Source organism: Tenrec ecaudatus, chromosome 4 (genome assembly GCF_050624435.1).
Source record: "Tenrec ecaudatus isolate mTenEca1 chromosome 4, mTenEca1.hap1, whole genome shotgun sequence".
NCBI lineage: Eukaryota > Metazoa > Chordata > Mammalia > Afrosoricida > Tenrecidae > Tenrec > Tenrec ecaudatus.
In genome coordinates this window covers 142852040-142878058 of record NC_134533.1, presented here as the reverse complement: position 1 = coordinate 142878058, position 26019 = coordinate 142852040, and the positions used below count along the sequence as shown (strand labels likewise).

General features: G+C 48.7%; 1 protein-coding gene across 1 annotated transcript; it reads left to right on the top strand.

Moving 5' to 3' along the window:
* Positions 1–4357: 4357 nt before the first annotated feature.
* SOX14 (SRY-box transcription factor 14) lies at positions 4358–5080 on the top strand. Its single transcript, XM_075548846.1, has one exon. The coding sequence runs from the start codon at positions 4358–4360 to the stop codon at positions 5078–5080; it is 723 nt and encodes a 240-aa protein (XP_075404961.1).
* Positions 5081–26019: the final 20939 nt, after the last annotated feature.

The window sequence follows — 26019 nt, the reverse complement described above, 5'->3', positions numbered from 1 at the left end:
TTGGCTCTTGGGCTGTCCTTTTTCAGGGCGGGGTCTGATTAAGGTTCAATGAGCTCTTGGGGCTCTGGTGGTCTAGTTAGAGCCCACTGGGGAAAGCTTCCCAGAACCTCATCTGAGACTTTGGCTCAGTTCCTCTCTGGGAACTCAGAGCTCAGCCCCTCAGAACACAAGCAACTCTGCTTGCATCCTTTGGAAAGCCCAAGGGGCTGAGCACAGCCAGCTGAGTTCCCTACACCTCCCTCTCCTCATGCCTCCCCCCACCCCTTAGGTCAGAGCACTTTCTGATCCATCCAGAGCCATTGCTCAGTTCCAAAGGGTTAGAAGCAAGGCGCCTGCCCACTAGAGGGGAAGAGGCTTGGAGCACTCAGGCCAGGGAGATAGGTGCTGGCTGGGGGGCCAATGACTGAGGTCCAATTTCTAGGTTGTGTTTAGGGTGTGGTCACCCGAGGATGCAAGGTGGGTGAAGATCTCACTGGAAGTTTAACAGCCTGGGCAGAAGGAAACTTCATTGAACGTAGAGCTGTGCTGACAATGAGCAATACAATGAATAACCAGAGCTATTGCCCTCCAGGAGTTCCAAGCCGGGTTACCCCTCTGTGGCAGAGGAAGAGGTCGAAAGGAGCAGGCCAGCGTAAAGGGGGTCCTGACACACTCTGGGGAGGATCCTCCGCACAGGCGAAGCCTTCAATGGGGACTGAGGGATGGACAACCAAACTAGGCAAAAGAAAATGCACCCACCCATGCAAGGTCCCAGTCCAAAGGCACACCTTGAACCCAAGTTGAAGCTTTCAGGAGGGAGCAGGGTGAAGGGAGAGTAGAGCAAATCAAGACCTCAGAAAACAAAACAAACAAAACCGTACCCTATCAAGGTTGTGGGAACAGTACATCTTTTCAGGAGTAGAAAGCCTCAACTTGTTCCTCAGAGGGGGCTGGTGGTTTTGAACTGCTAACCTTATGGTTTACAGCCCAATGTGTAACCCAATCTACCACCACCAGGGCTCATTGCTACCAAACAGTGAGGATTCACTAGCAAAATTCCCAGGTTACTCTAGGAACAGGGCTGTAGCCAACCCTGGCTGCAGCTGGCATTGAAAGACTTGCATGCGTCTAAAAGCTCCTACTGGGTGTTCGCTTGGTTTCTCCACGTAAATGTGGAGGCGGGTCGGCCATCTGCAGCCTTTACGAGTGACGTGGCGACCTCGCCCTGGGTTTCAGGCTGCAGATAAATTAGAAGGAACGTTTAGGCGACCTCTGTCCTAGGTCTGTCCGAAGCAGCTGGTTCTCCCAGGGGCCGCCTACAGCAAGTCCTGCAATGGTCCCAGCTTGGAGGGAAAGCAAAGTTTGCTGGGACTGTGACGCCCTCAGGAGCAGGTTGTAGGGAGAACCAAGCCAGGTTCTGGGAACCTGGCAACTCCAGCTCCAAGGAAACTCAAATAAACAGGTGGCCATCCAGTGCAGGTACGTGGGGCACGCGATTTCGCTGGGACACGTGGCGCTAAAGCGCAAACCGCATCTGTGCGTTCCAGCTCCGGGTGCCAAGCGCTTGCCTCTAAACCACACTGCGGGATTTCCAGCTCCAGCTGGGCCTCTGGACATCTAGTGCTTTCTCTAGGCATCCTGGAGCACCTGGAACACCAGAGGTCAGGTGGTTTCTGTTCACACAGTGCCACGCTACTGTCGCGCGCACGCGCTGCTCCGTACAATTCTTGGATGGAGACTTGTGCTGAGCACAAGAGGCTTTGAAATGGGAGAAATACAAGGTGGGGAAGGAGGCAGCAAGCTTGCTCGGAGCTGCCTGGAGGGGCGGGGAATTCGGGATGAGCTGGCCTGGACCCCCTTGAGTTGTTTCCAGGGGGGTGGTTTACATGAACCTAAACCTCTAGGACAGATTTGGGGTCCCAGAGGGTTTTGGACGGAGAGAAATTGACCCCAGCAGCGCCAGACTCCTGCAAAAGATTATTTCTCTGTTTCTTCCGAAAGCCTTCCGAATCTCCAGATGGAGCTCAATTCCGTGGACCCGGGACCGCCGCGTCCTAGCATATCTGACTGCGGGCTAGTGACTGCGGGCTGCCTGCGATTGTCAGAAATCCTCCAGGAATTAGACTGGAAAAAGCATCTACTTCCAGGAAGCTAGAAGTTTCCTGCAGAGAAAATAAGACTAGAGTGCAGGACCAGGCTGGAGGGGAGGCGGGTGGGGCGGGGCTGGGAAGGAATGGAAAGTCTGCATCTGCTAACTAGCGCTGTGTGAGTCCCTGGCGCTCTTGGCCCAGGATGTTTTCTTTAGGTCAGCCTGCCCTTGGGCTAAAGATCAGGCCACCAAAAACGGTTTATCTGCAGGAAAGGTTTTGAGGTTTCCAGTCGTGGAAAGGAAGGTTCAAGGTTTGGCTCCTGAACCATCAGATCTTCTGAAGGGCCTGGTGGTACAGGCGGCTGGAGGAGGAGGTTAAGGGCGTTTGAATCCATGCATCAGGTTTAGAATTTCCATGCTACCAGTTGCCACAGAAGCCACTTTTGGCAAGTCACGTAGCCTTCCTCAACCTCAGTTTTCTCATCTGCACAATCGGGATAAAGTACACCTGTCTGTGAAGAACGCACTACGGATAAGACAGCCCTAGCCTTTTCTTCCTAAATGTAAGGAGAAGTAGAGCCCTTCAGTCACACTTGACGATGCTACCTGCAAACGAAACACCTGCCTCCTGGCTGGCTGCCTACTGTTCATGCCCTGTCCCCTCTCCGCCTGCAGAGCCTTGCGCTGCCGCCGGGCCCTCCTGAGAGAGGCTGGTGGAAAAGCCAATAAGCCCAGAACACACGCAGATCCCGCGGGGCCGGGGACAATAGTTTCCATTTAATAAATATTTCCCCCAAGGGCATTTCACATCCGGCAGGCAATTATTCAAAGGGAACAGGCACGCAGGTTGGCTCTGCTGGATAATTCGGCCTCTTTACCCAAAGAACACTCCTTCTCAAGAATGCCGTTTCAGTCTCCCTGTGAGGTGCAAGGAGGCACCCAGGGACAGACTAACTCTGGGCGCAAGTACAGCCTCAGAAGGAGCCAGGGCCGCTGCCCAGCTGGCACAGAGAAGGTCCCCAGGCCCTGACTGGAGCGTGCACTGGGGTCCAGATTGCCCTCCCCGCTGACTCCATTGTGGTGGGAAAACCTGAATAAATTCTAAATAGGAATTGTAACAAAAATCCCTTCCCAGAAAGTGAAGAGAGGGTCTCAGAGCCCCCCCCCCAACCTACCCCCGGCGGCTCAACAACCAGCTTTGAAATCTTTGCACACCCTGGCCTGATCCTTCAGCCAACTTCTTGGAGATTCACCGACCGTGGGGGTCTGCGCTTCTCCAGGGAAAACGCTGACTTCCTACCGCGGAGGCCATTACATTTTACTTTTTACCTTGACTTTGATACTTTGATAGATTCTTTGGGGGTGGGGGGGGGTCCTGTCCTTGCGTTTCCTGGCTAGACTGGCCAGTTTATCAACACGTACTCTTGGCTGTCTTCCTTTGACCGCCCCCTCCCCAAGACTGTCTTTTGGAAGTCCAAATCCCAAATTCGGCAGGGCACACGCGGGAACGGAAGTCAAAGGCGCGAAGACTCTAAAGTGTCCAGAGTGCCAGGCATGAGGTGGATCCCGAGTCCCCAGCGTGGGGATGGACTCAGTGTTCTCTCTGCGGGGCTCCCTCTCCCTGGCACCCCAGCTACCCAGGCGCGCTCGCTCCCGCTGGTTGCGTGGCAGGTGCGCCCCGCTCGCTGGCTCCGACGCTGATTGGGCGTCCAGGTTAGGGAGTCGCCGCCCAGCGCTTATGTCAGAGTGCGTGCCGTCCGGGCCCACCTCGCCTTTGAACTTCGCCGCTTTGGGCTCCGGTTTGCCAGCCGCCCCGCATTCGCCGCCAGGTGCTGGGCTAGGAAGGCTGCTCTGGGAAAGCCACGGGAGGGGGGACGACGCAGCCGGAAACGCCAGAGGAGCCCAGCAAAGGAGAGTAGGCGAAAGTGGCGTGGAGGGAGAAGGAGGAGCTTCCCGCCCCGCCAGCGAATTACCTGGCTGCTTAATACTAGAGACTGGGGTCCTTGGACCCCCACCTCGGTGGCGCGCAGCCCCCCGGACGGCCGCCCACTCCCCTCCCGCCCTTTTAGCTCCCCCACTCCCCCCGGGGGTTGCCTGGCGCCTGGACTGGCATGATCAGTTGAACTTCAAGGGGTCAGCGCTTCTCCCCGGTTTCCCTCCGGCGGCTCCAAGTCCAGAGGAGCGCAGAGTCCCGGCTCGGCTAAGGACGGATACTCGGACCCACCACTCCCAGGCTCTCCGGCGGATCCCCCGCGCCCCCGGCCCCCACCCGCCCAGCCGCCCGGGACCATGTCCAAACCTTCAGACCACATCAAACGGCCCATGAACGCCTTCATGGTGTGGTCCCGGGGCCAGCGGCGCAAGATGGCCCAGGAAAACCCCAAGATGCACAACTCAGAGATCAGCAAACGCCTGGGCGCAGAATGGAAGCTTCTGTCGGAGGCGGAGAAGCGGCCGTACATCGATGAGGCCAAGCGGCTGCGCGCCCAGCACATGAAGGAGCACCCAGACTACAAGTACCGGCCGCGGCGCAAGCCTAAGAACCTCCTCAAGAAGGACAGGTATGTCTTCCCCCTGCCCTACCTGGGCGACACGGACCCGCTCAAGGCTGCCGGCCTGCCGGTGGGGGCCTCCGACGGCCTCCTGAGCGCGCCCGAGAAAGCCCGGGCCTTCTTGCCGCCCGCGTCGGCTCCCTACTCTCTGATGGACCCTGCGCAATTTAGCTCAAGCGCCATTCAGAAGATGGGTGAAGTGCCCCACACCTTGGCCACCGGTGCGCTGCCCTACGCGTCCACCCTGGGCTACCAGAACGGCGCCTTCGGCAGCCTCAGCTGCCCCAGTCAGCACACGCACACGCACCCGTCCCCCACCAACCCTGGCTTCGTGGTGCCCTGTAACTGTACGGCCTGGTCTGCCTCCACCTTGCAGCCCCCCGTCGCCTACATTCTCTTCCCTGGCATGACCAAGACTGGCATAGACCCTTACTCTTCAGCCCACGCCACGGCCATGTAACCTCCGGCCCGCCCGCCCGCCTGACCTGAAGGGCGGCCTGGAAGCGGGTCTGCACCCAGCCCATTGCGCCTAGCCAGGCCCGCTGACGCCTCCGGGTCCGTCCTGCCACCGCCCCCGACTCTACCCCAGACTCTTGTCTCTCTCCTCCAGAGGGGGGGAAGGGAGGGGCATCCTCCCGGACCCAGGGCGCAGACAGGTGCCAGAAACTTGCAAATGTTACATGACAGCTACACAGCTGGCCCTACCCTGACCGGCCCCCAAAACAAACCATTGACTGCACCCCCTTTGGACAAAACCAGAAACCAAGTAGGCAATATTGCTTTATTTATGTCCCTTTCTTTCCTTGGATGGGCTTTGGACTTCGAATACTCAGATCCTGGTATTATACCTAGAATATGCATATTTTTTCTTTTGCACCCTGAAGAAAAAATTTAGCTGTGTCTCTGTGTTCTACTATCGGACACAACTAGGCGCCATTTGCTCTTCATGTGTGTGGAGTAAGGCTTGAAACTTTAAAACTCCAGAAAGGGAAACATTTCTATTTCAAACCATGCTATGCTCGTGTTTGCTTCTTTACAAGGGAAAACTGAAAGGACCCATGGTCATTTACTTTGTGTAAAGCAGTGCTCCTAGAGACCTAAGTTTACTTTTAGACAGAATGTCGGGTTATGAAGTCGGAAAGTAGAAAGTGAACAAAAACATTTAAAAGAATAAAAACATCCTATTGGTCATAAATGTTTCGACGATGTCTTGGAAATGTACTTAGAAGGATTTTACCTCCTTACTCTGTTCATTTGTTGAACAAAGACGTTTTGAATAAAGACAATCTGTCATCTCAAAAAGTAACCTTTGATGTTCCTAAAATCTGAAGACTAGAGGCCAGGTTGGCGGGATTGAGGAGTCAGGTCTAATGCAGCCGGAGAATGCGGCCTACGGGCTGGTGTAGAGGGACTTTAAGTCCGGGATCTTTCCTGACCTGGCCCTCTGGACTTGCTTTTTGCTTTCAGTAGCTGGACAAAGGTATCATTCCCTGGGGTGTCATCCTTCCCGAGCGAGCATGACTCACAAAGTGGTCAGACCACTTCAAGGAGCCAAGGACGTAAACCAGAGAGGGGCACGCATGTTCTTATTTTAAACCACACTGGAAAGGATGGGGGAGACTGGGGAGACGCACAGAGAACTCCTGGTAGCTAGAGCCTGGCGTTCTGCTGAGGGCATTGAGTTCAGTACAGAGGGGAGAGACAAGCTGAGCCATTTGTTCGGGCATGGGAAATGGTGCAGTGGTCCGAAGTTTAAAAAAAAAAAATCTCGGACACTCAGAAAAGCAAGCCCTGGGGTCCCGCCAAGTCCACAGCTACTTTGCACTAAGGTCCTGCCAGAGAAAGTTGGGAGGAAGCCGGCAGTGTCGCGTCTCAGGCAAGGCGTTAAAAAGTGTCTTGACATTTAAAAACCAGGGAGAGAGACTTTTTCTTTTCCCCTCCAGGGTGAGTGTTGCTTGAAGAGTGCTCTGTTTCCCGTGGGGAGAAGGGAACTTTGCTGCCATTCAGCCTTTACAACTCTTCAGAACTTGTTCTCAAAATCGAAGGGTGCCCTTGGTGTCCAAACGCCTCCCGCCCCCGTCCCCGGCTTCCCACAGAAAGCCGCACTCCCGCATGTCTTCCCGGAGCTCTCCGGCTTTTCCCACTCGCTTTGATGTGGTGCCAAGGGGTGGGGGCTTGACTGCTTTCTGCGGCTTTTTGTTGGGGGATTTGTGCGCTCGCCCCTACCCTCTCCAGAAGGAGCCGGTGGCTTGACGTACAGGAGGAGAAACGCTGTCAACAGACAGCAAAGGCAGCCTAAACCCAGGATTCGCATGTTGTCCTCAAAACAATTAGGAGTGTTTGAGGGGCTATTTGGGGCCTATTCATCCCAACTCCTTTGTCAAGGGGGGATTTTCATTATTGAAAAAAAAAAGTTAGCAGTTGTCCATCTGGCTGAGCTGAATAGCAGAACGATCCATGTTGTGTATGCTTTTCTCATTAAGAGCTCTTTTGAGACCGATGTTAGAATTAAATGGTATAACACAATTAACATACACGGGCGCTGAATAGGAGGGGACGCCTATAAATAATAGATAGATAAATAAATGAGCGATCAGGCGAAGGTAAACAAAGGCGGGCGGGGGGCGGGGAGAGGCCGAGCAGGCTGAGCCACGCTTACTTAGCATCACAAAAACCTCTTACAAATCCAGACAATTAGGAAGTGACTTGCCTCTGGTGGCCGTCCGGTCTGGGGACTACGGGCGCGCAGGGAAGGCCCCTCCTCCAGCCCCCAGGGAAGCCCAGGAGGCCCGGGCGGAGGAGCGTCGGTTTCCCTGTCTGATATAACCCCAACTGACAGTCCTGTCAGACTCTCGGATCTCTCTCATAGCTCAGTGTCCCTTAACATCTACTAAGATGAAGCGCACAGGGGCCTGGGTATCTCCCCGCAGAGCCTGGCGCGCGGGCGCCCCGGGTACACGCAGCCCCCTAGCCTGGGGGGAAGCCCGCGCGTCAGGGTCCACCTGGGCGATCCGCGGACTCGGAAGCTGGGGTAGGCCGGGACCCGGGCACTCAGCCGGAGTGGGGCCAGCGGTGGGAGAAGGCAGACACTAACACTGTCGTCCGACTCCCAGGTCGCGTCCGGGCCTGGTGACTGCAGAGGGCAGCTCCAGAAAACTGGGGTGTGCCATATTCCAGAGGCTCCCAGGCGCTGGCGGCAGGAGGACTGGCACCCTTCCCAGCCCGCAGTGGCCGGGAGGCTGAGCGTGGGTCCCGGGACCTGAAGCCGCCGGGCTGGCTCAGGCGTTTCTCCCCGTCACCCCGGGTCCTGTCGCGTCCCAGACAGCTATCCCCAGCGGCCCGCCATCCCCAGACCTGGCCCCAGTCGCGGCCCCCGCAGGGCCCAGCCTGCGCGGGCCTCCGGGTCCCCGCGGGCTGCAGAGCCTCCGCCGCCGGGCGCGGCCGCGACTCGCCGACAAACGGTGGAAAGCCTGCCCGTCACGCCGCTGACAGGGGCAGATTACTGACTTTGAAGTCAGGCGCAGACAAAAAGCAATTCCCTGGGGGGCTTTGGGGGGGAAGCCGCCCCTGTCAAACCTGTTTGCTCACAACTGTCTCTTTCTTTCAAGAAAATCATTAAAGCAAACCTGTAGGGAAAGGAGCGCCCCGCCCGCCCGCCCGCAGCCCCGCGCGGCTTCTCCGGAGCCAGCGAGCGAGCGCGCTCAGCCAAGAGTAGTGTAGAGTTGGCCCGACCGAGTCTGGGCATCACCCGCCGAACTTGAACTCGGGCAGCGCTGGGGACGTCCTGGGCGCTGCAGCGGCCTGTCCCGAGGACCCCTGGACTCTCCCCTAGCGGGGTGCAGGGGCGGAGTCGCTGAGTCCCCCCCCACCCGCAGCCTGGGTGGGTCCCTCTGGAGCTGGGATGCGAGAGAAGAGCTTGTCTTCCTTCCGTGGGCACATGGTAGTTCAGGGAGCAGCAGTAACAATAACAGGCTCAAATGCCTCTCCCCCACTTCTGCCCTCGCCCCCGCCCAGGCAACTCCCCAGCTCAGTGTTTCCGGGGACCACGGAGCGCCCCAGGAGTCCGCAGAGTCCTTGGGGGCTGTAGCTAGCTTTCGGAAACCTTGGGGACAGAAGCTTGGGGAGCCCTGGTCACAGCGGTTGGAGCCTGCAGAAGCGTTAGTTAGGCCCCTTCCACTCCTGGACCCCAGCGGAGGGCTTCCTGTGCCTTAAACTAAGCATCTCCCAGCTTTGGGTCAAACTCCCCAAACCCTGGATTCTCTTCCAAGTTTCCCACTCAAATGTCAATTTCCTCAGGACCGCGACTGTGAAAGGTGGCGAAATCTAGCCGCTTAGAGTTAATTACACTGAGGTCTGACCCCGGAGACTCGGAGACTCCTTCGTCTGCTTTTAAGAACAGGTGCGCTCACTTCCAAGAATCTCTAGTAACCCAAAGCGGGGTGGTGGTTCAGCAGGATTAGCCAAGGGGACTTTCATTAATTACATCGCATCCACTAGAGAAGCATCCGTCCCTAGGAAGCCCCTCTGGGAGACAGCTCCGCGGCTCTGAAAACTTGGCGAGCGCTCGCGCCAGGGCTGCGCACACACTCTCTTTTCCACAGTTTGTTCCACAGCTCAGTCCTTGTCACCATTGTTCCAGCAAACAATGAATTTCAAGTCATTTGACTCTGAATATCATGTAATTCACAAGGTTCGCGTTAAGAACTCTCATCTCTCTATTTGCTGAGGGGATTGGGTATGTGAAGAGCGGTTTGCGGGCAGAAGATGCTGGGCAGGCGCTTTTTGCCCTGAACTCGGGTCCTGTCGCAGATCCAGCGACCAGGATGCTACTTGGACCAGTGTCTTTCCTGGCGCTACAGGCTTGGGTCCTGCCCCGAAACCAGAGCGGCCGCGCTTGATGGACGTAATTAAAAAAAAGAAGGCTGAGGAGGAAATGGCGAGGGGGGCGTTATAAATTCTGGGACGTCGAAAGGGACCTGAAGACTAGCTGTGGCCCCCAATCGAACCCCGTTGGGGTGCGTGTCTTGGAACCAGTGTGAAGGTGGGAAAGAGCTTACCCCGCCTCCCCACCTCTCTTGCCCGGCGTTAATGTCCCTGCCCAGAGGCTGTCCGCAGCTCCTTTCCATCCTCCGAGGCCAGGGCGAAGGGCTTGGTGCGGCCCCTAAGAAGGGTTGGCCTCCCCCAGGCACCTCTCTGACGGTTTCCCCAGAGCCTCAGTCCGCCGTGCTCCAGTCCCTGCGCTGGGGTGGGGGGGGGGTCCTCCTTTGACCCCCAAAGTGCGGAAAGTTTGTTCAGGGATGGGGATGGGAGCAAGTGCCGGGTCCGGAGCAAAGCCGAGCGGAGGCTGCAAGTTTTCTCTAGCTACAAGTCGAGGAGTTGCGCTACACTAGCGGCCAGCGACCCTTTCCCAACTTTCCCATCCTTGAGAGCGGAAGCGAAGACATTCCTAAGGGATCCCTGCTGGGGCGACTTACAAAAACCAACCCCAACTGGCCGTCTCCTTGGCTGCAAGAGCTGCAAGGCCAGATGCGACCGCCGCGCACCGGGCCCCTAGCCGCCCGCAGGCGGAGGCGCCGCCTACCGCTCCGGCCCGGGAACTCCGGCTCCCATAGGTGCCTGGGCCCAGCCCCACCCCTGAGACCCCGGCGCGGCCCGGGCGAGTTGGGCCGCGAGAGGTGTGGGAAGGGCGGCAGACGCGCGCTGGGCCGCGCGGGGGAGCGAATGCGGCGCCTCCCCGCCCGCGGAGGGCTGCGTCCTGCGCGCTGCAGGGCGGCCCCGGCTCCCGACGCCCGGCCGCTCCCCCGACGCCCCGCCCGGGGACCCAGGGAGGAGGAGGGCGGGCGGGCGCGGGCTGCCGGGACGCTCTCCACCGGGCCCCGTCCGCCCGGCACCCCCCGTGGCGCGGCGAGTCAATGGGATTTGCACACTCGAGGTGTAACCGCATTACTGCATTAATTACCATTTCCATTTCACGTCCAGATTGTTTACTTATCTGCGGGAAACATATGTCGGGAGAAGTTCACATTCTGGATTCTGCTTCGCTGCCCAAGGTGCAATTCCGGGGAGGCGGCGAGGGGGGAGGGGGGGCTTCAGATTTTTTATTACACCCTCTAGCCTTATCTGCCGCTGTAAATTATGAGGATCCTCCATTGAGCGGCATATGGAGATTATATAAATTTTTGAATATCGTTTCCCAAAGCCTGCAGATTTTCACTTTGAAATGAAACAATCCTCAGCCGGTTCCCCCAGGGCCAGGCACCTCATGCACTCCCCAGAGCGACCCTGGGGGACCCTTCCCTTAGAGGCACGCACATCCCCAAGTGCCTTGGGCCAGAGCCCAAGGGTGACCTCTTTCCCAGGGGTTGTGATAATTTCTCGGAAAAAAACTCATCCGTAGGAGTAGGCATAGGTGAGGACCCAGGCGATACCCCTCCTGCTTTCCTGCACCCCATCACCAGGCTTCGTTTTCATTTTGGTGGCCCGCGTGGCCGCGGGTCCACTTCTGCCCACTTCTTACGCCCAGCAGCTCACACTCACAACCGTGACCAGCCTGGAGGTGTTCTCACTTGTCACCGAGGCGCTCTGGCCATGGGAACCCTGATTTGGGCTCCTTTGTTTGAGGGGCTGGGAGGTGGCTGGAAATGTATTCCTGCTTGAGCCCGCTCATGATGAACCCTGAACCAAAAACCTGAGTGGTAGGCAGCTGCCTCCCGGCTCTGGGATAGGAAGGACCCGGCTGGCGGCTCAGACCGGGATCCGCACCCTTCTGATCTCTCAGAGACTCCTTTCAGGCTAAGATCAGAGGATGTGAGAGGAAAAAAGAAGAGAGAAAAATTGTTCTTTATTTTTAATTTAATATAACAAGCCACCCGTTCAGATCATTGATATGCTTAATTTAGTGATAAAAGTCGCTAAGCTGAATTACAATATTCCCACCACCACCCTTTTCTTTTTCTTTTGACCAAAATTTTCCACAGCAACTGGGGAAACAGTAAAAAATTACATATATATATATTTATATATATATGATATATATCTATCTATCTATTCCCTGTCCTTGTTTTGTTCCATGTTTTCATCCCGCCAATCAAAATAGGGTTTTTCTTTTTGTAATGGTGTAAAAATTGTGTGCGTTTTATGCGATTTTTTTCATCTTGTCTCTGTTCATTTTGGCGGATTACATACGCTCGTGTGTAAGGCACCCAACCTTAAAAACCTCAGTCAGAAATTTCCTGGAAGTGCCCGCTTTTATGATTCCAAATATGCAGTGGGGAACAAACCTACTGTGCCGTTATATCAGGAACAATTAAATGGACCAGAGCCGCGCAATTAAGGCAGAGAAAATGTTAAATGGAAGGTCAGGAAAATAAACAGAATATTTTCCATTAGGTATTGTTTTGAGGTTTTCTTTTTTCAAGACCTCTAAGAAAATTGTGAGGTGTCATTTCTCTCTTCTGGGTCTATCTGTAATTGAATCTAGGTCACTATTCTAAAGCAAGAAAAGTCGGCTTCCCACTTTCCTACATCAGGCTGAAATTTGGGGGAGGGACAAGGGTCTTGCAATTTCATTTAAAATGTAATGGTGGATGAACTGATAAGCAAATAGGGAAAAAAGAGTCAGCTTTAAAAAAAAGGCATGGTTTTAATATGCTCCAGATTTGGGGGGGGGGGGAGAAATGATTTACATGAGAGTTTATTTCCTCTTTGCTGATATGAAAGAATTACAGATACAAAACCCACTGATCTATAGAATAAAAAAAAGAAAAGAAATGTTATTTTCCTGTAAAGGTGTCAGTTCATTTATATTCATTTAACCATCCATCCATCAATTCACTTTCTCACTCCTTGCACATTCTCTCTGGCTCCGTGAAACCTTCCCCTACCAATGCACTGTGCTAGAATATGCAATGAACATTTCTTTCTCTAAAAAAATATGAGATTGAGATAAAGTAGGTAAAAAGAGATGCTTTGCTTGTTGTTTTTAAATGCCCCTGATAATTTCCCAAACTGATTTTACGGCAAAATTTAACTGTGTTCCTCTCTCCTTCCTGCAGCAGTTTGAGTTCGTGGACCACATCCCTGTGGTAAAGAAAAATGCAAAGGATGTGTCGTTATTTTTCCCATATAATATGCATGCAAGAGTCAGACCTTTATCGGTGAAAACCTTTTGTAACACAGAAAAAGTACTAAAGGACAAATCTTATGTATCCTCAGATGTTGAGTCAATACAGCATGGTCTCAGAAAAACAGTTCTCATTGTGGGTATGAACAAGTTCACATTTCCCTGAGGATTCTCTGCTTGGTGAGGTATGAGTGGCATCACATCTTTTGTGGTTGAAGTTGTCAGGCCCATGTAGTTGTGTAGGAAAGTTGGCATGTGTGGAGAAAGAAGCTAAAGGTGCTTTTGGCTTTCCAAGGGAGGTTACTTAAGAATAGGTTTTATTTTTCTTGTAGTTGAAAAGAAAGAAAGAAAGAAAGATGACTAGCGTGACCCTTTTCTCCAGGCTCACTCACATAAAGGGGTGATGTAGCCTCACCACCTTGGATCAGAGCAAGTGATTGAAGACCTACAGATCAACCATCAAGATCTGATGAGGGTTCTCCTAAGTAAGCAAAGCAGTGAAGATGCTTAAGACAGCAGTGGATTCCCACAAGGTGAAGTGTCTTCAGAATGAAGACTAATTCTTTCCTTTCTTTCTTTCTATGCGTCCCTGCTTCTTTCTCCTTTTAAAAATGTGAGCACAACAGTGGGTGAGCTACCTTCTGCCTTCCTAGTCTTCACATATTATCAGCAGCTTGTTCTCCTGGTCTGTTTCGTCCTCGTCTCTCTTTCCTTCTCTGTGGTCAAACATTTTCTTAGCCATCTGACTTTCATCAAAACAAACAATATGATCCAAAGGAGTGACAGTCTGATTGGAAGCTGAAGTGCCTGGTGGGTTGATTTCTTCCTTCCTTCCTTCCTTCCTTCCTTCCTTCCTTCCTTCCATTTCTTTCTTTCTCTTTCTCTCTCTCTTTCCTTCTTTATTTCCTTTCTCTGCAAACACTATAGGCACCTCTGGAGGGAGTGCTTACAAAATAAATCAGCTGGAAGAGAGGACACCTTTAAGACATTTTAGAATTGCTTCCAACAAAAATAGTCTAAAGGCCTATCATTTGTTGAAGAGGTGGGAAGAACTGATTAATTTTTTTGTCTGCCCAAATATACTGAGTGGTTTTTAATATGCCACTTACATATTTGTACAAATATAGGTCACACACTTAAATAATATGAGCACAAAATAGAGGCAAATGCAGAGAGCTCCAGCTCACACTGGGAGTTCAGGTCAATGGCGCTTGGTCTGGTCAAACCCAGGTGAATTACATAGCTGCAGCACAGTTCACGGTCAACCTGTTAGGTGGTAATAATTGGGATCGCATGGGAGGCCAATCTGCTGTCAAGTTAACTCCTCTGTGGAGCAGTTCTCTGGTTGAAGATGTCCTCATATTTCTAAGAAACATGTTTTAAGATAAATAGGTAAAAGGAATGATAAGGGAAGTGTGTTTGGATTTTTTTTTTAATTTTAGGAAGAGAAATTTCAACAGCAAATCAGAAGCCAATCCTCATGATTAGGTCTCTCGCTACATCAATCCCATTCTTCAGACGGTGACCTGTGCTGGGGCCCTCTTGGCCTACCTGTTTGGGAGGCAGCTGCTTGCCTTCCCTTGTCGACTCTTAGAGGGCATTCTTTTTGGGGGATGGTAATCTTCTTGTCCTCCTAATGGGAGTGTGCTTGTGTGTGTGTGTGTTGGAATCAGAAATTAGATTCTCTCCGCTGTCTTCCAGTATGTACTGTGATGGATGGCTGAACCGCCACATCCACCGAGGCTCATGAGACAAGTTGAAGGAGAACAGGTACATTCGATTTGTTACAAAACTTTCTGCCCCCGCCCCCACCCAAAAAACCTAGTCACTGTTATAATTTCACCTTTCTTCATTGGAAGGGAGAAACCCTGGTGATGCAGTGGTATGTGCTGGCAAGCAAGAGGTCAGTGGTTTGAACCTACCAGCCAATGCATAGAAGCCAGGTGTGACAGCCTGGTTTTACAAAGATTAGTCTCAGAAATCCTATGGGGGAAATTCTACCCTATCCTACAGGGTCACTATGAGTCAGAATTGACCCAACAGGGAGAGGTTTTTAGTTTAAAAGGGTTCACACATAGCATGAACTCAGAAAAAAGAAATTGTGACAGAAGGAAGATTATATATGCCTGGAAAATGTGTGTGAGTATGATGCCATTGAATCGATTCTGACTCATAGTGACCAAGACAGACTAGAGCTGCCTCCTAGGATTGAATCTTTATGAAAACAGATGGCCACATCTTTCTCCCATAGATTCATTGGTGGGTTCGAACTGCTGGCTTTGCGGTTAGCAGCTTAATGCCATGACAATGATACCAGGGCTCCTTGAGTGGTGTATTTGAGGAGGCTTCCAAAAGTTCGTGGAAAATGGAATCAAAAGAGAATCGAATTGTTCCATGAGCTTTTTGAAGATATATATCACAAACTCCCTGTCTGTCCACTAAACCAACTGCCATCCAGTTGATTCACAATCACGAACAGAAGCTAGATATATAAAGAGATATACATATATAACCATGGACAGAAGAGAACTATCTCTCTATCTTCTGTTCATCCTCTAACAGGGTTCCTTAGACAGGGTTCCTTTTTTAAGGGAAATTAAGTTTCAAGGTCCTAATTCATGGTTGTACTCACAACTGGGTTGGGTTCAAATTTCATTACTTTAAGAATGATCTGCTAATCGCATTGCCTAAGGAATCCGCTTCTCTGTATACCGAGTCTCATATCATTGGTGTATGGAAGGGGGGTGGTGATGAAGGGAGTGGCATGTCAGTGCTACTAATTATGAAAAATTCCAGTAACCAAGTCTCCTGCTGATGGCATCAAGACCACTCACATACTGTTTCCTTTGAGAACGGAGAGAAATGCACACTGCTGAGAGACACAAAACCTATATTGTGATTAGACCAGCTTGGAGAACGCCCAAAGGCCAGAGAGATGCTGTCTGGTATGGAAGCCAAGGACTGAGCGCCAACACCGCACCACCATTTAATCACGCCCCTGGCCTCAGATGAAGAAAAGGAAATCAAGGAGCATTGGCTATGCCCAGATTGGCGGTTAAAACAGGCTATCAGATGCAAATGGGTAAGATTTTTATTTCTTTGAAAATCAGCCACTTGGGAAAGAAGACAACATCATCACCCACGTTGAGGTACCATTACAGCTAATGAATTAAATAAGATTACCTATGTTTTCACTAAAGTGTGTTGTCAGGATATGTTTTAGTGGGTTGCTTCTCTTTTCAGGACTCTGAAGATTTGTCCCATTTTATTTGCAGTTCAAGGGGCCCGAATGGAAGTTCTCTGAGCATGCTGTGCCAAGAAGAGCGGAGTGCCTCAACACCTCCTTTTGTTCGTTTATTCCCAAAGCACCCCCCAGGTAGGTACTGCCATTTCTCCTGCTTCATATGTAAGGAATCTGAGGCTCAGAGTTAATGAGTGACTCCCCTCAGGGCTGGTGGTCCTCAGAGCTCTGATACACAAACCCCCTGTCTGTCCCCGAAACCAACAGCATCGAGTGGATTCTCAGTCATAGCAACTTTATAGGACAGAGTAGAATTGCTCCTTTGGGCCTTCGAGATTGTAAATCTTTAAAGGAGCAGACAGTCTCATCGTTCACCTGCAGAGCAGCTGGTGTGTCTACACCACCAGCCTTGCTGTTAACCCAACACTTAACTCACTACACTACCAGGGCTCTTTGTCTCTACACTGCTATTACTGAGATGGGTAAAGGGAACAGAAGGTCCATGAGATTTGCAGTTGGAGAGGAGGCCCAGAGATGGGAGAGAAAAAAATAGAGGTGCTGGTAAGGTTGAGGAATGGAGTGAACTTCCCTTTCTCAGGTTGATATGTAGCACATGCTGAATCTAAACCAATCAGCATCTTCTCCCCCTGAGGATGCAGATCTCTTATTTGGGTTGACCTGCTTCAGCATTTACAGACCGAGTTTCACCGCCTGATTCTCAGTCCTGCAGGATTCTGAGTCATGACAGGTTTGGAGTGGCACACTGTCCAACGGATTTCTGCCAGGCTGAACAGCTGAGCCGCAGTCTTCTGCAGAGCATTTCATGATGTCCACACCAGAGGATGCCTTAGCCAGCCAGTTTAGCATGGTGTGTTGGGAGTGGAAGGAGGGATGGGGGAGAATATTTTACGAAGGTCTCCTCTTTCTTTTAATTTGATCTACTAAATCCATTATTCTGATCATCTTCATGACAATCTTGGCCAGATACCTTAAATCTACCCAGCTTCTAAGACAGGATCAATGTTTCTTGCCTCCTTATCCTTCATTGAGCTCTTATGTATTAGTAATGATTTACCTAATAGATCTTGCTTTTCCTTGCTAATAATAACTTGTATTTATCTTATACCTTTCTTGGAAGATCAAAACTTGCCATAATAAATTACTCACCACAATATCCCCACTGAAGGCCATACTTAGATATCTCAAAGCCTCTCTGTTGTCTAATCTCTTCTTTGGGCACCATTTCCCCCACAGAACTGCTCAAAAGCTTTCCTTTTACCCTTTCCTCTGCAAGTGTTAGAAACTCACCTTTGATGGGAACAGAAGATTCTGAAGGAGTCCCATGGTGGTGGTGGGTGTCCTCTGGAAAACTAGGAGCCAGAGACCTATGATCAAGATTTGATAGTTTATACAAAGTTTAAGTGGTGATTTGAAGCTAAAACTTTCATTTGTAAACTCCCAATTGATGGTCTGATTGCTGTGCAAGATAGTTCTGTGTCTGTGTACAGCTGTGGTGGTGGAGGGAGGGGGAGGGGCTGTTGGGCAGGTCTCTCCAGGGTATTGAAGGAAGTGCTGGTGGAGGTTGGGAAGGCAAAGGCAAGGGACTGCTTAGTAGGCCAAGAAAAGAGGTGGCGAAGTCCTGGTCCTGGTCTTGGCTGGTGGATAAGGGACAGAAAGTCATGGCCAACTATGTTAGATAGGGTTCTCTAGAGAAACAAAACCAGGACACTAATGAGTTTATATATATTTATATAGATAGATAACATAAGAAATACACAGTTAATTTATCTATAAAGCAGTACAAATGACTCAGTGCAACTCACTCCCGTGAGACAGCTAGTACACTGACAGTCCTTCAAGTCTTGAGGGCCGCTGGGTAGTCCTCTGTAGAGCAATTCAGGCTATCTGGCCACAGGCAGCAAACATCAAGGCAGGTCACCAACAGTCAGCCAGATGGCAGGGTCCAACAGTCCCCAGCTCATGCAATATATACTCCAGTAGCATGTCAAAGCAGGTCTTGAAGGGACCTCAAGTTACAGCGACACAGTCCATGGGTTAGGTGTCCCACAAGTAGTGTAGCTTGCAAATTGAGGCAAAGAACAAGCAAGGCAGCCACACACTGGTCTGATGATCAAAGAACAAGACACAAGAAAGGTGAGGCTTGCCAAACCATTTATCTCTCTGCCCTTTAATTAATCCCACATGTCTTCATTGGCCATGTTGGTACAATAAACCTACCAATCACACCAACCAAATTTCTTTCTAGTATCATGCCAAACATTTTTACCACATCCATCAGTGCTATTGTTAACTCGCTGATTCACGTTGACCACATCCTAAGCTATAATAGACAAGAATCATGAAATATATATGTATATGTATGCATGGGTATACACATACACACAGATTTATATATTAGTTTGCATTTAAAAAATAAATACCAAAATAATACTGGTTGAAATTTTTTTTCCCTGACAACACTCAACGATCTCAAGTACAATACTTTGGAAAACTCTAATCTGAAGTGCTCACTGAGCAAAGGCCGGAGGAGTGCAGTGACGTGTCCAAGGTCATGTATCCTGACACCAACAAGGCCAGCTTCATGCCCACATTCTTCAGGGTTATTCTAGCCCCTTTCTCTCTGTTTCTCATTTTCCTCAGGGGCTAGATTCTCGACCTGTTTGCTTAGATTTTCTCAGTGGTTCCCAACCTGTGGGTCACAACCCCTTCGAGGGTTGAATGGCCCTTTCACAGGGTCACCTAAGACCATTGGAAAACATATTTCTGATGGTCTTAGGAACTAAGACACCTCTCCTCTATCCATCTCCAGGCTGGTCTGCCCACATGCAGATACGCCCACATAGGAGTACCCGGAGTGAAGACTGTTACCCATGCTACACCATGCTTCAAGACAAAATTTTATTTGTAATTAGAAATATATACCTCATAATATATAATTACATATTGTTTTCATGATTAATCACTATGCTCTAATGAAGTTCAATTTATAACAACAAAAAACATCCTGCATATCAGATATTTACATTACAATTCATAACAGTAGCAAAATTACAGTTATGAAGTAGCAACAAAAATCATTTTATGATTGGGGGTCACCACCACATGAGGAACTATGTGAAAGGGTCATGGCATTAGGAAGGTTGAGACCCACTGGGATAGAAGGAAGTTAGGTAAATAGTGCTTTCTCTTGGGAGAGGAGGGCATGAAGATTCACCAGGTGCTTTCTTACAGTTGAAGTGCCTAATTTCCTTACTCACATTACCTTCACTCTGTTAATTATGTCGAATCAGCTTATTTCCAGAGGTATCTGGGGTTTGAAGGAGGGGCAAGATGGGTTTGATAGCCAGGGACTACTCTAAGTCAATCAAAACTCCAACAGACCCACTGCTATCGAGTCAATTCTGACAGCAACTCTAGAGGACTGGGTAGAGCGATGAGACTGTATATTTCCCCGCAGAGTGACTCATCTTTCCCCCACAGAGTGACTGTGGGGGGTCAAAGTACTGTTCTTTGGATCAGTAGCCCAACAGAACCCACTGTACCACTAGGGCTCCTTAAGTCAATCACTGTGTTCGTCTGGGGACTTTAGAGAAACTAATCCACATAAATTCATGTATAGGAGAGAGTTTCATATAAAGGGTAAGTGCACATCAAGAAAACATCCCAACTCAGTGCTGCCCAAGCCCACAAGTCCAACATTAACCCATATGTCTCACACAAAGTCCTCCTCCATCTCACAAAACACATTATGATGCGGACTGCAGGAAGAAAGCTGAATCAGTGATTGTGTAAGCATCTCAGCGCTGGCAGGGGTCTCCACATGGGTGTTCCAGCACCCAGGGCTGCATCAGGGTAGGTCCATGTGGCTTCTCCTCAGGGGTGTATTGCAGGAAGTGAGCCTTCCCAGCTGAAGCGGGGAACTGGTTAAGGCAGCTGCACCCTGGTCCGACCATCAGAAAGCAAGAGACCCGAGAACTACAAAGGCAAGGCTCACCAAGCCATTTATTCCTCTGCCCTTCAATTAACCCCACATGTGTTTATTGGCCAGGCTGGTACAATAAACTCACTACCTCAATCTGGTAGTCAGAAAATAGTTGAAAAGGTCAGGACAGATCTTTAACCACAGAGCCCAACACAAAATAATTTTTCCTTTGTGTCTTGGTGTTTAAGCTTTTCCCGGGGGTAATTTGAAGAACTGATTAAGAAAACTGCATTGGATAGACCACATCAGCTCAAGTCTTAGGTGTGGCATTCCATTATATTTTCGGTTATTAAGTTATATTAATTTATCATCCCAATTTTAATTATGAGAAGAATTAAAACCCAGACCCACAAAGTATAAGACAAAAAAAGGTAAAAAGATATTTTTAAAATTAGCTGTTAAGGGACTTCCAAGAGAAGTTGTATATGGATCCATGGTGGCTAGTTGGTTATGCATTGTGCTGACAAACATAAGGTTCGTGGTTCAAACCCACCACACGCTATGCACACCTTAAAAGATTTAAAGGGTTGGAAACAAAAAGGAGCAGTTCTTCCCTGTCCTATAGGGTCACTATGAGTTAGAATCAACTAGGTGGCAGCAGGTTTTTCTTTTTGGTATGGGAGGCCATTCAATATAGAGAGACTACAAGTTAAATACTGAAAAGTCAGCATACAGCTTGAGAAGAGTGGAAAATTTTTAAAAAGGAGATTGAAAAGGCATATATATGATATATATGATGTATATATATATATGATATAAGGGCAACTTATAGGGTGGAAAATATGAGCCTTCACAGCAATTTTCATAAGTATTTTGAAGATCTAAGTTTTTCTTTTTCAAAATATGCAATAAACATTTCAGAGCACATTTTAATATATAAAAGTTAATGGATAATTTATGTTAAATCTTTCCAAGCTGAGTTTAACTATATGCTTCTTCATAAAAAAATTCTAACTTTTAAGAGCATCTGTGCACAGGTGGAGTTGTGCCGTCTTATAACACGACCGGAACATTTTCATTTTAATAAAGGAGTTTGAGCCCTGACAGACCCATTTGGGTTTCACAACATTTGAATCGCTATTGATTGTACCTAACTCAGTTAATCATGACTCACAGTGACCCTATAGGACAGAGTTGAAATGGGTTTCTGAAGCTGTAAAAAAAATTTAAGTAGTTTTATTGGCATCTAATTCCCATATAATATACTTCAATAATCAATCATGTTGAAAGAGTTGTACAGTTATCCCCACAATCAATTTTAGAAAATTTTCTTCCTTCTTGTACTCTTTGTTATTAGTTCCTTATTTTTTCCTGTCCTCTCCTTCCATACCGACAAGAAGCCATTCATCTAGTTTCTAGCTAAAGATTTACCTATCCTACATTTCCATACACAGAAAAACACACCAAAAAATGCCAAAGTAAAACAGAGAAAAGCCTCAATCAAAAAGAAAGCAGAAAATATCTAAAACTAGGACTAATTTAAAACAGATCCAAAGGGAGATCAAATACTAATGTGTTTGATTTTAACGTAATTGCAACTGTAGGCGTCCCCTTTTCAGTGCATGCTGCATGACAGCAAGGCTGTTCACATGCCTGGTCTGTGGGCAGAGGGCGTTTACTGGAGGGTTAAGCCATGTGTATTTCCCTTCATTATTTTTTAACTTAAACAATTTTAAAATGGGTGAAAAGGGATGTCACATGATAAGATATTACATGTTAACCAAAGGAAGTCTCTCATCATCAACTTTACAATGCTCCCTGATAACAAGGCCATTCCATCCTTCAACTATGGTCAGGGGGGCTCCACTGGAGTCTTCATCCATGTGTGGGCCCTGCAGATGGATTTTAGGCTTCCAGTATCATCTACAGTCTTCTTCAAACAAGGTGTTCACAATTTAAGCTCTGATATCATTCCCTCTTTTAATTTCAATTTTATTATTTACGATCCTTGGATCGCCAGTGTACTAGTGTGCTTCTCCAGGTGGGCTAAGTTCCCACTTCACTTAGATGGCTGCTTGTTCAAAGATAAGCCTTTAAGGGCCCAGACACTGTTGGTTCTAATATCCCAGCACCATTGAGTTTCTTTGCCACACTCTGCTCTAGCACCCATGTCTTCAGAGATGCCTTCAGGAGGGTGAACGTCAAGGAGGGCCATGTCATCAGAAGTAATTGTTCTTAGATTAGGGCTAGAATTAAGGGGAAGCCCAAAATCCATTCATACATCTATGGTTTATATATGTCTGTGGTTCACCTTAAAGCAACATTGTCATTTCCTCTCAGAGAGCATTACAAATCATCCCTGTGGGGCATAAGATAATTCTATTGATAGTGTCATTCATTTAGCCAATGGTATAGAATGTAAAACACTGTTGAGAAATTATATAAGTATAGGCAGATTACAAACTGCATTGCATGAATTACCATTGAATAGCACAGATTGAACTCCTAAGTGACTGGACACAATTTACACAAACAATGGGGGTTGGTGATAGGGCAACAACGATAACATTCATTGACAAAGGTAGAACCATGCCTACCTGATTAATACAAGTCATAATAAAGCAAAGAGAGCATTTAGATAGTAAGTATATGGTAGTCCTGGGCCACAATTCATTGGGCCTCCTCAAGGCAAGAGATACAAACCAATGCCCAACGATTCCCCCCAGTTCCATAACCTTGAGATAGCAGTCATCTGCTTCTCTCACAGTCAGCAGCTTCAGCCTGTAGGTCAAGGGCTAGAGTTGAGTTTGAGATAAGTCCCAGTTCACTTAGTGAAACTGAAACTTTAAATCTTTTGGGGAGCAGAACATCTCTTCCTTCTCTTGAAGAACTGCTCGTGGGCTCAAATAACCGACCTTGTGGTTAGCGGTTAAACACGTAACCGGCCATGCCATCCGAATTCCTTATCCATTGTACAGTGACTCTTATTTCTGGACCCTTTATAAGGGAACAGATTGGAAGTGCTTGCTAATACAGTTCCTAATAAAGGTGAATTGATACTTGGGGAAATTTACAAGTTCACATCATTTGCACTTTTCAAATAAATCTTTGGATCGAAAGGTATCATATGAAGTATAACTTGACCTCAATCTTTAGTACAACACAAACTACTTTCAATAAAGCCAGCATGCACTTCCTCCGTCTCAGGTGCGCTAGCATGACATTGAAATATCCTGATATTTTTATGTGTGAGCCAAGTGAAGAGTGGTATATGGCATATGTTTTTATCTCCACAACTAGAGCAGGTCAAATACACCCAGAAACAAGTCTAACATTTGAGTCACCAAAATATGTGTTGGCATTTAACTAGCTATAAATGACATGTTTGGTCCCGGGCATCTTCTTCATGGAAAGACATAGCAGGTCAGGAACACTGTCGGTGCTAGATCTAGTGTGTTCCATTGGTGCTGTGCACAGCCCCAGCTGCTTGCCGTATCTGGACACTGCTTTGCAACTGGGAGCACACTGTGACCGTAGAGAGCTCAATTCGTGGTCTGTGGTCTTTCCTCACCTGTGGCTGTTTCCTAAGACACATGGGAAAATACACTCCCCCTTCAACCGCAATGTCCTAAGCAGCTTCCAGTAAATGTTTGCCTGCAGGAGAGAAAACACCCAACCGAAAAGGGGTTCCATGCAGACAGGCTCTGCTTTTGTTTGCTCCAAAGTTCCTCTTCACAATGACCGTTTGACCTTCCCTGTAATTTTGCATTTGCCACTAGGTCACTGCTACTATAAACCTCTTCTATGAGGGAGCAGGTGTACGTGGGTGCGAACAGCTCCCATTGCTCCCTACAGTTGTTAACTTGGTCTTGCAGCAGTAGTCCTAGCTCTCCTTCAGAAGCTGCCAGAGCCCCGAGAAGCCCAATGCCTTGCCTAGAGTCACACAGCCAAGAAATAGGAAGAGGTCAGGGAACTCACATTTCTTTGCTCTGTTTGAGGTGCTTGCTGTCATCCTATCACACTTCTGGACCTGCGGCCCCTGGGTCGCAGCTTTCATCCTTCAAGGCGACACTTCCTGTTTCCAGAATCCTTTCCCCTCTGCCCCCCCCCTTACTCTTGTCAATAACTAATTACCTCGGATTCTTTTGCCTTGGGTTTGCCGTTCTTGTCTTTTGGAGGGTCGGATTCACATTTTGGCTAATTACTTGGGTGCTAAAATCGTACCCTCTAGACTTACTTGCTTGATAGCTGTGTGACCTCAGGCAAGTTACCTAACCTCTCTGTCCCAGTTTCTTCCTCTGCAGAATGGAGATAGAGCGAACACTAACATCACAGGGTTGTCGTGAGGATTAGCGAGCATCATGCTTGTAATGCAGTAAGTACCATGGCACACACTTAATAGTGTTAGCAAGAATGTGGGGGTGATGACTGATTTTCCCCTCTCGGAATTCAGGGTCTCCTTCCCCAGATAGTTTCATGGTGAAGGAGAACGCCAGCTTGGGCTCCGTCCTGTACATCTCTGCAAAGTGATACCACTCTCAAAACAAAGCTCAGAAACTCCTCAGACTTCTTCCCAGCCCAGGCCATTCCAGGTTGTCCTTTATTTCACAGGGTTCTTTGATTTCTTCACAGCACAGTTAGGATTAAATACCGCCCCCGCCACCACCACCTCCACATACACAGAGTTTGGGAACTTTGTTTCCTCCCAGATATATCTACACGTAGATCCATCCAGAAAGTCCAATGGTGTAACAGTTAAGTAAGTGCAAACAAACTAACCAAAAGGTCAGTGGTTTGAGCCATGAGGGAGAAAAGATGGCCAAGTGTGCTCCGGAGAAGATGGCAAGCTTGGAAAGCCCTCCGGGCAGTTCTACTCCATCTTAGGGTCAGCATCAGTTGGAATTAACTCCATGAAACGCAATAACACAATAATGCTTTTTTGTTTGTGTTTCTTTCTCAGAAACATTATCCTGCTGGCTCGTTGGGAATGCCAGGAGTTTTTCAGTGGGTTTCTCACCTCTGAGGCTGGAGAAAATAGTTTTCATTTAAAAATCATTTTATTGGGGGCTCATACAACTCCTATCACAATCCATACATATATCCATTGTGTCAAGCACATTTGTACATTTGTTGCCATCATTAGTCTCAAAATATTTTCTTTCTACTTGAGCCCTTGGTATCAGCTCATTTCTCCCCTCCCTTCCTGCACCCCCTCCTTCATGAATACTTGATAATTTATAAATTATTATTATTTTGTCATGTCTTACACTCTCTGATGTCTCCCTTCGCCCACTTTTCTGTTGTCTGTCCCCCAGGGAGGAGGTTCTATGTAGATCCTTGAAATTGGCTCCCCCTTTCTCCCCCACTTTCCCTCCACCCTCCCAGTATCAGCACTCTTGGCACTGGTCCTGAAGGGATCATCTGTCCTGGATTCCCTGTGTTTCCAGTTCCTATCTGTACCAGTGTACATCCTCTGGTCTAGCTGGATTTGAAAGATAGAATTGGGATCATGATGGTGGGGGAGAAGGAAGAATTTAAGAACCAGAGGAAAGTTTTATGTTTCATCATTGCTATCCTGCACCCTGACTGGCTCATCTCCTCCCTGTGACCCTTCTGTAAGGGGATGACCAGTTGCCTACAGATGAACTTTGGGTCCCCACCCTGCACTCCCCCTCATTCACAATGATATGATATTTTGTTCTTCGGTGCCTGATAACTGATCCCTTTGACACCTCATGATCACATAGGCTGGTGTGCTTCTTCATGTGGGCTTTGTTGCTTCTGAGCTAAATGGCCACTTGTTTACCTTCAAGTATTTAAGACTGCAGATCCTTTATCTTTTGATAGCTGGGTAGTATCAGTTTTCTTCACCACATTTGCTTATGTACCCGCTTTGTCTTCAGTGATTGTGTCGGGAAGGTGAGCATCATGGAATGCCAGTTTAATAGAACAAAGTGTTCTTGCATTGAGGGAGTACTCGAGTAAAGGTCCAATATCCATCTGTGACCTTAATACTAAACCTATAAATATATGCACATATGCACTATTTCCCCATCATCATATATAAATATATTTACTTATGTACATGCCTGT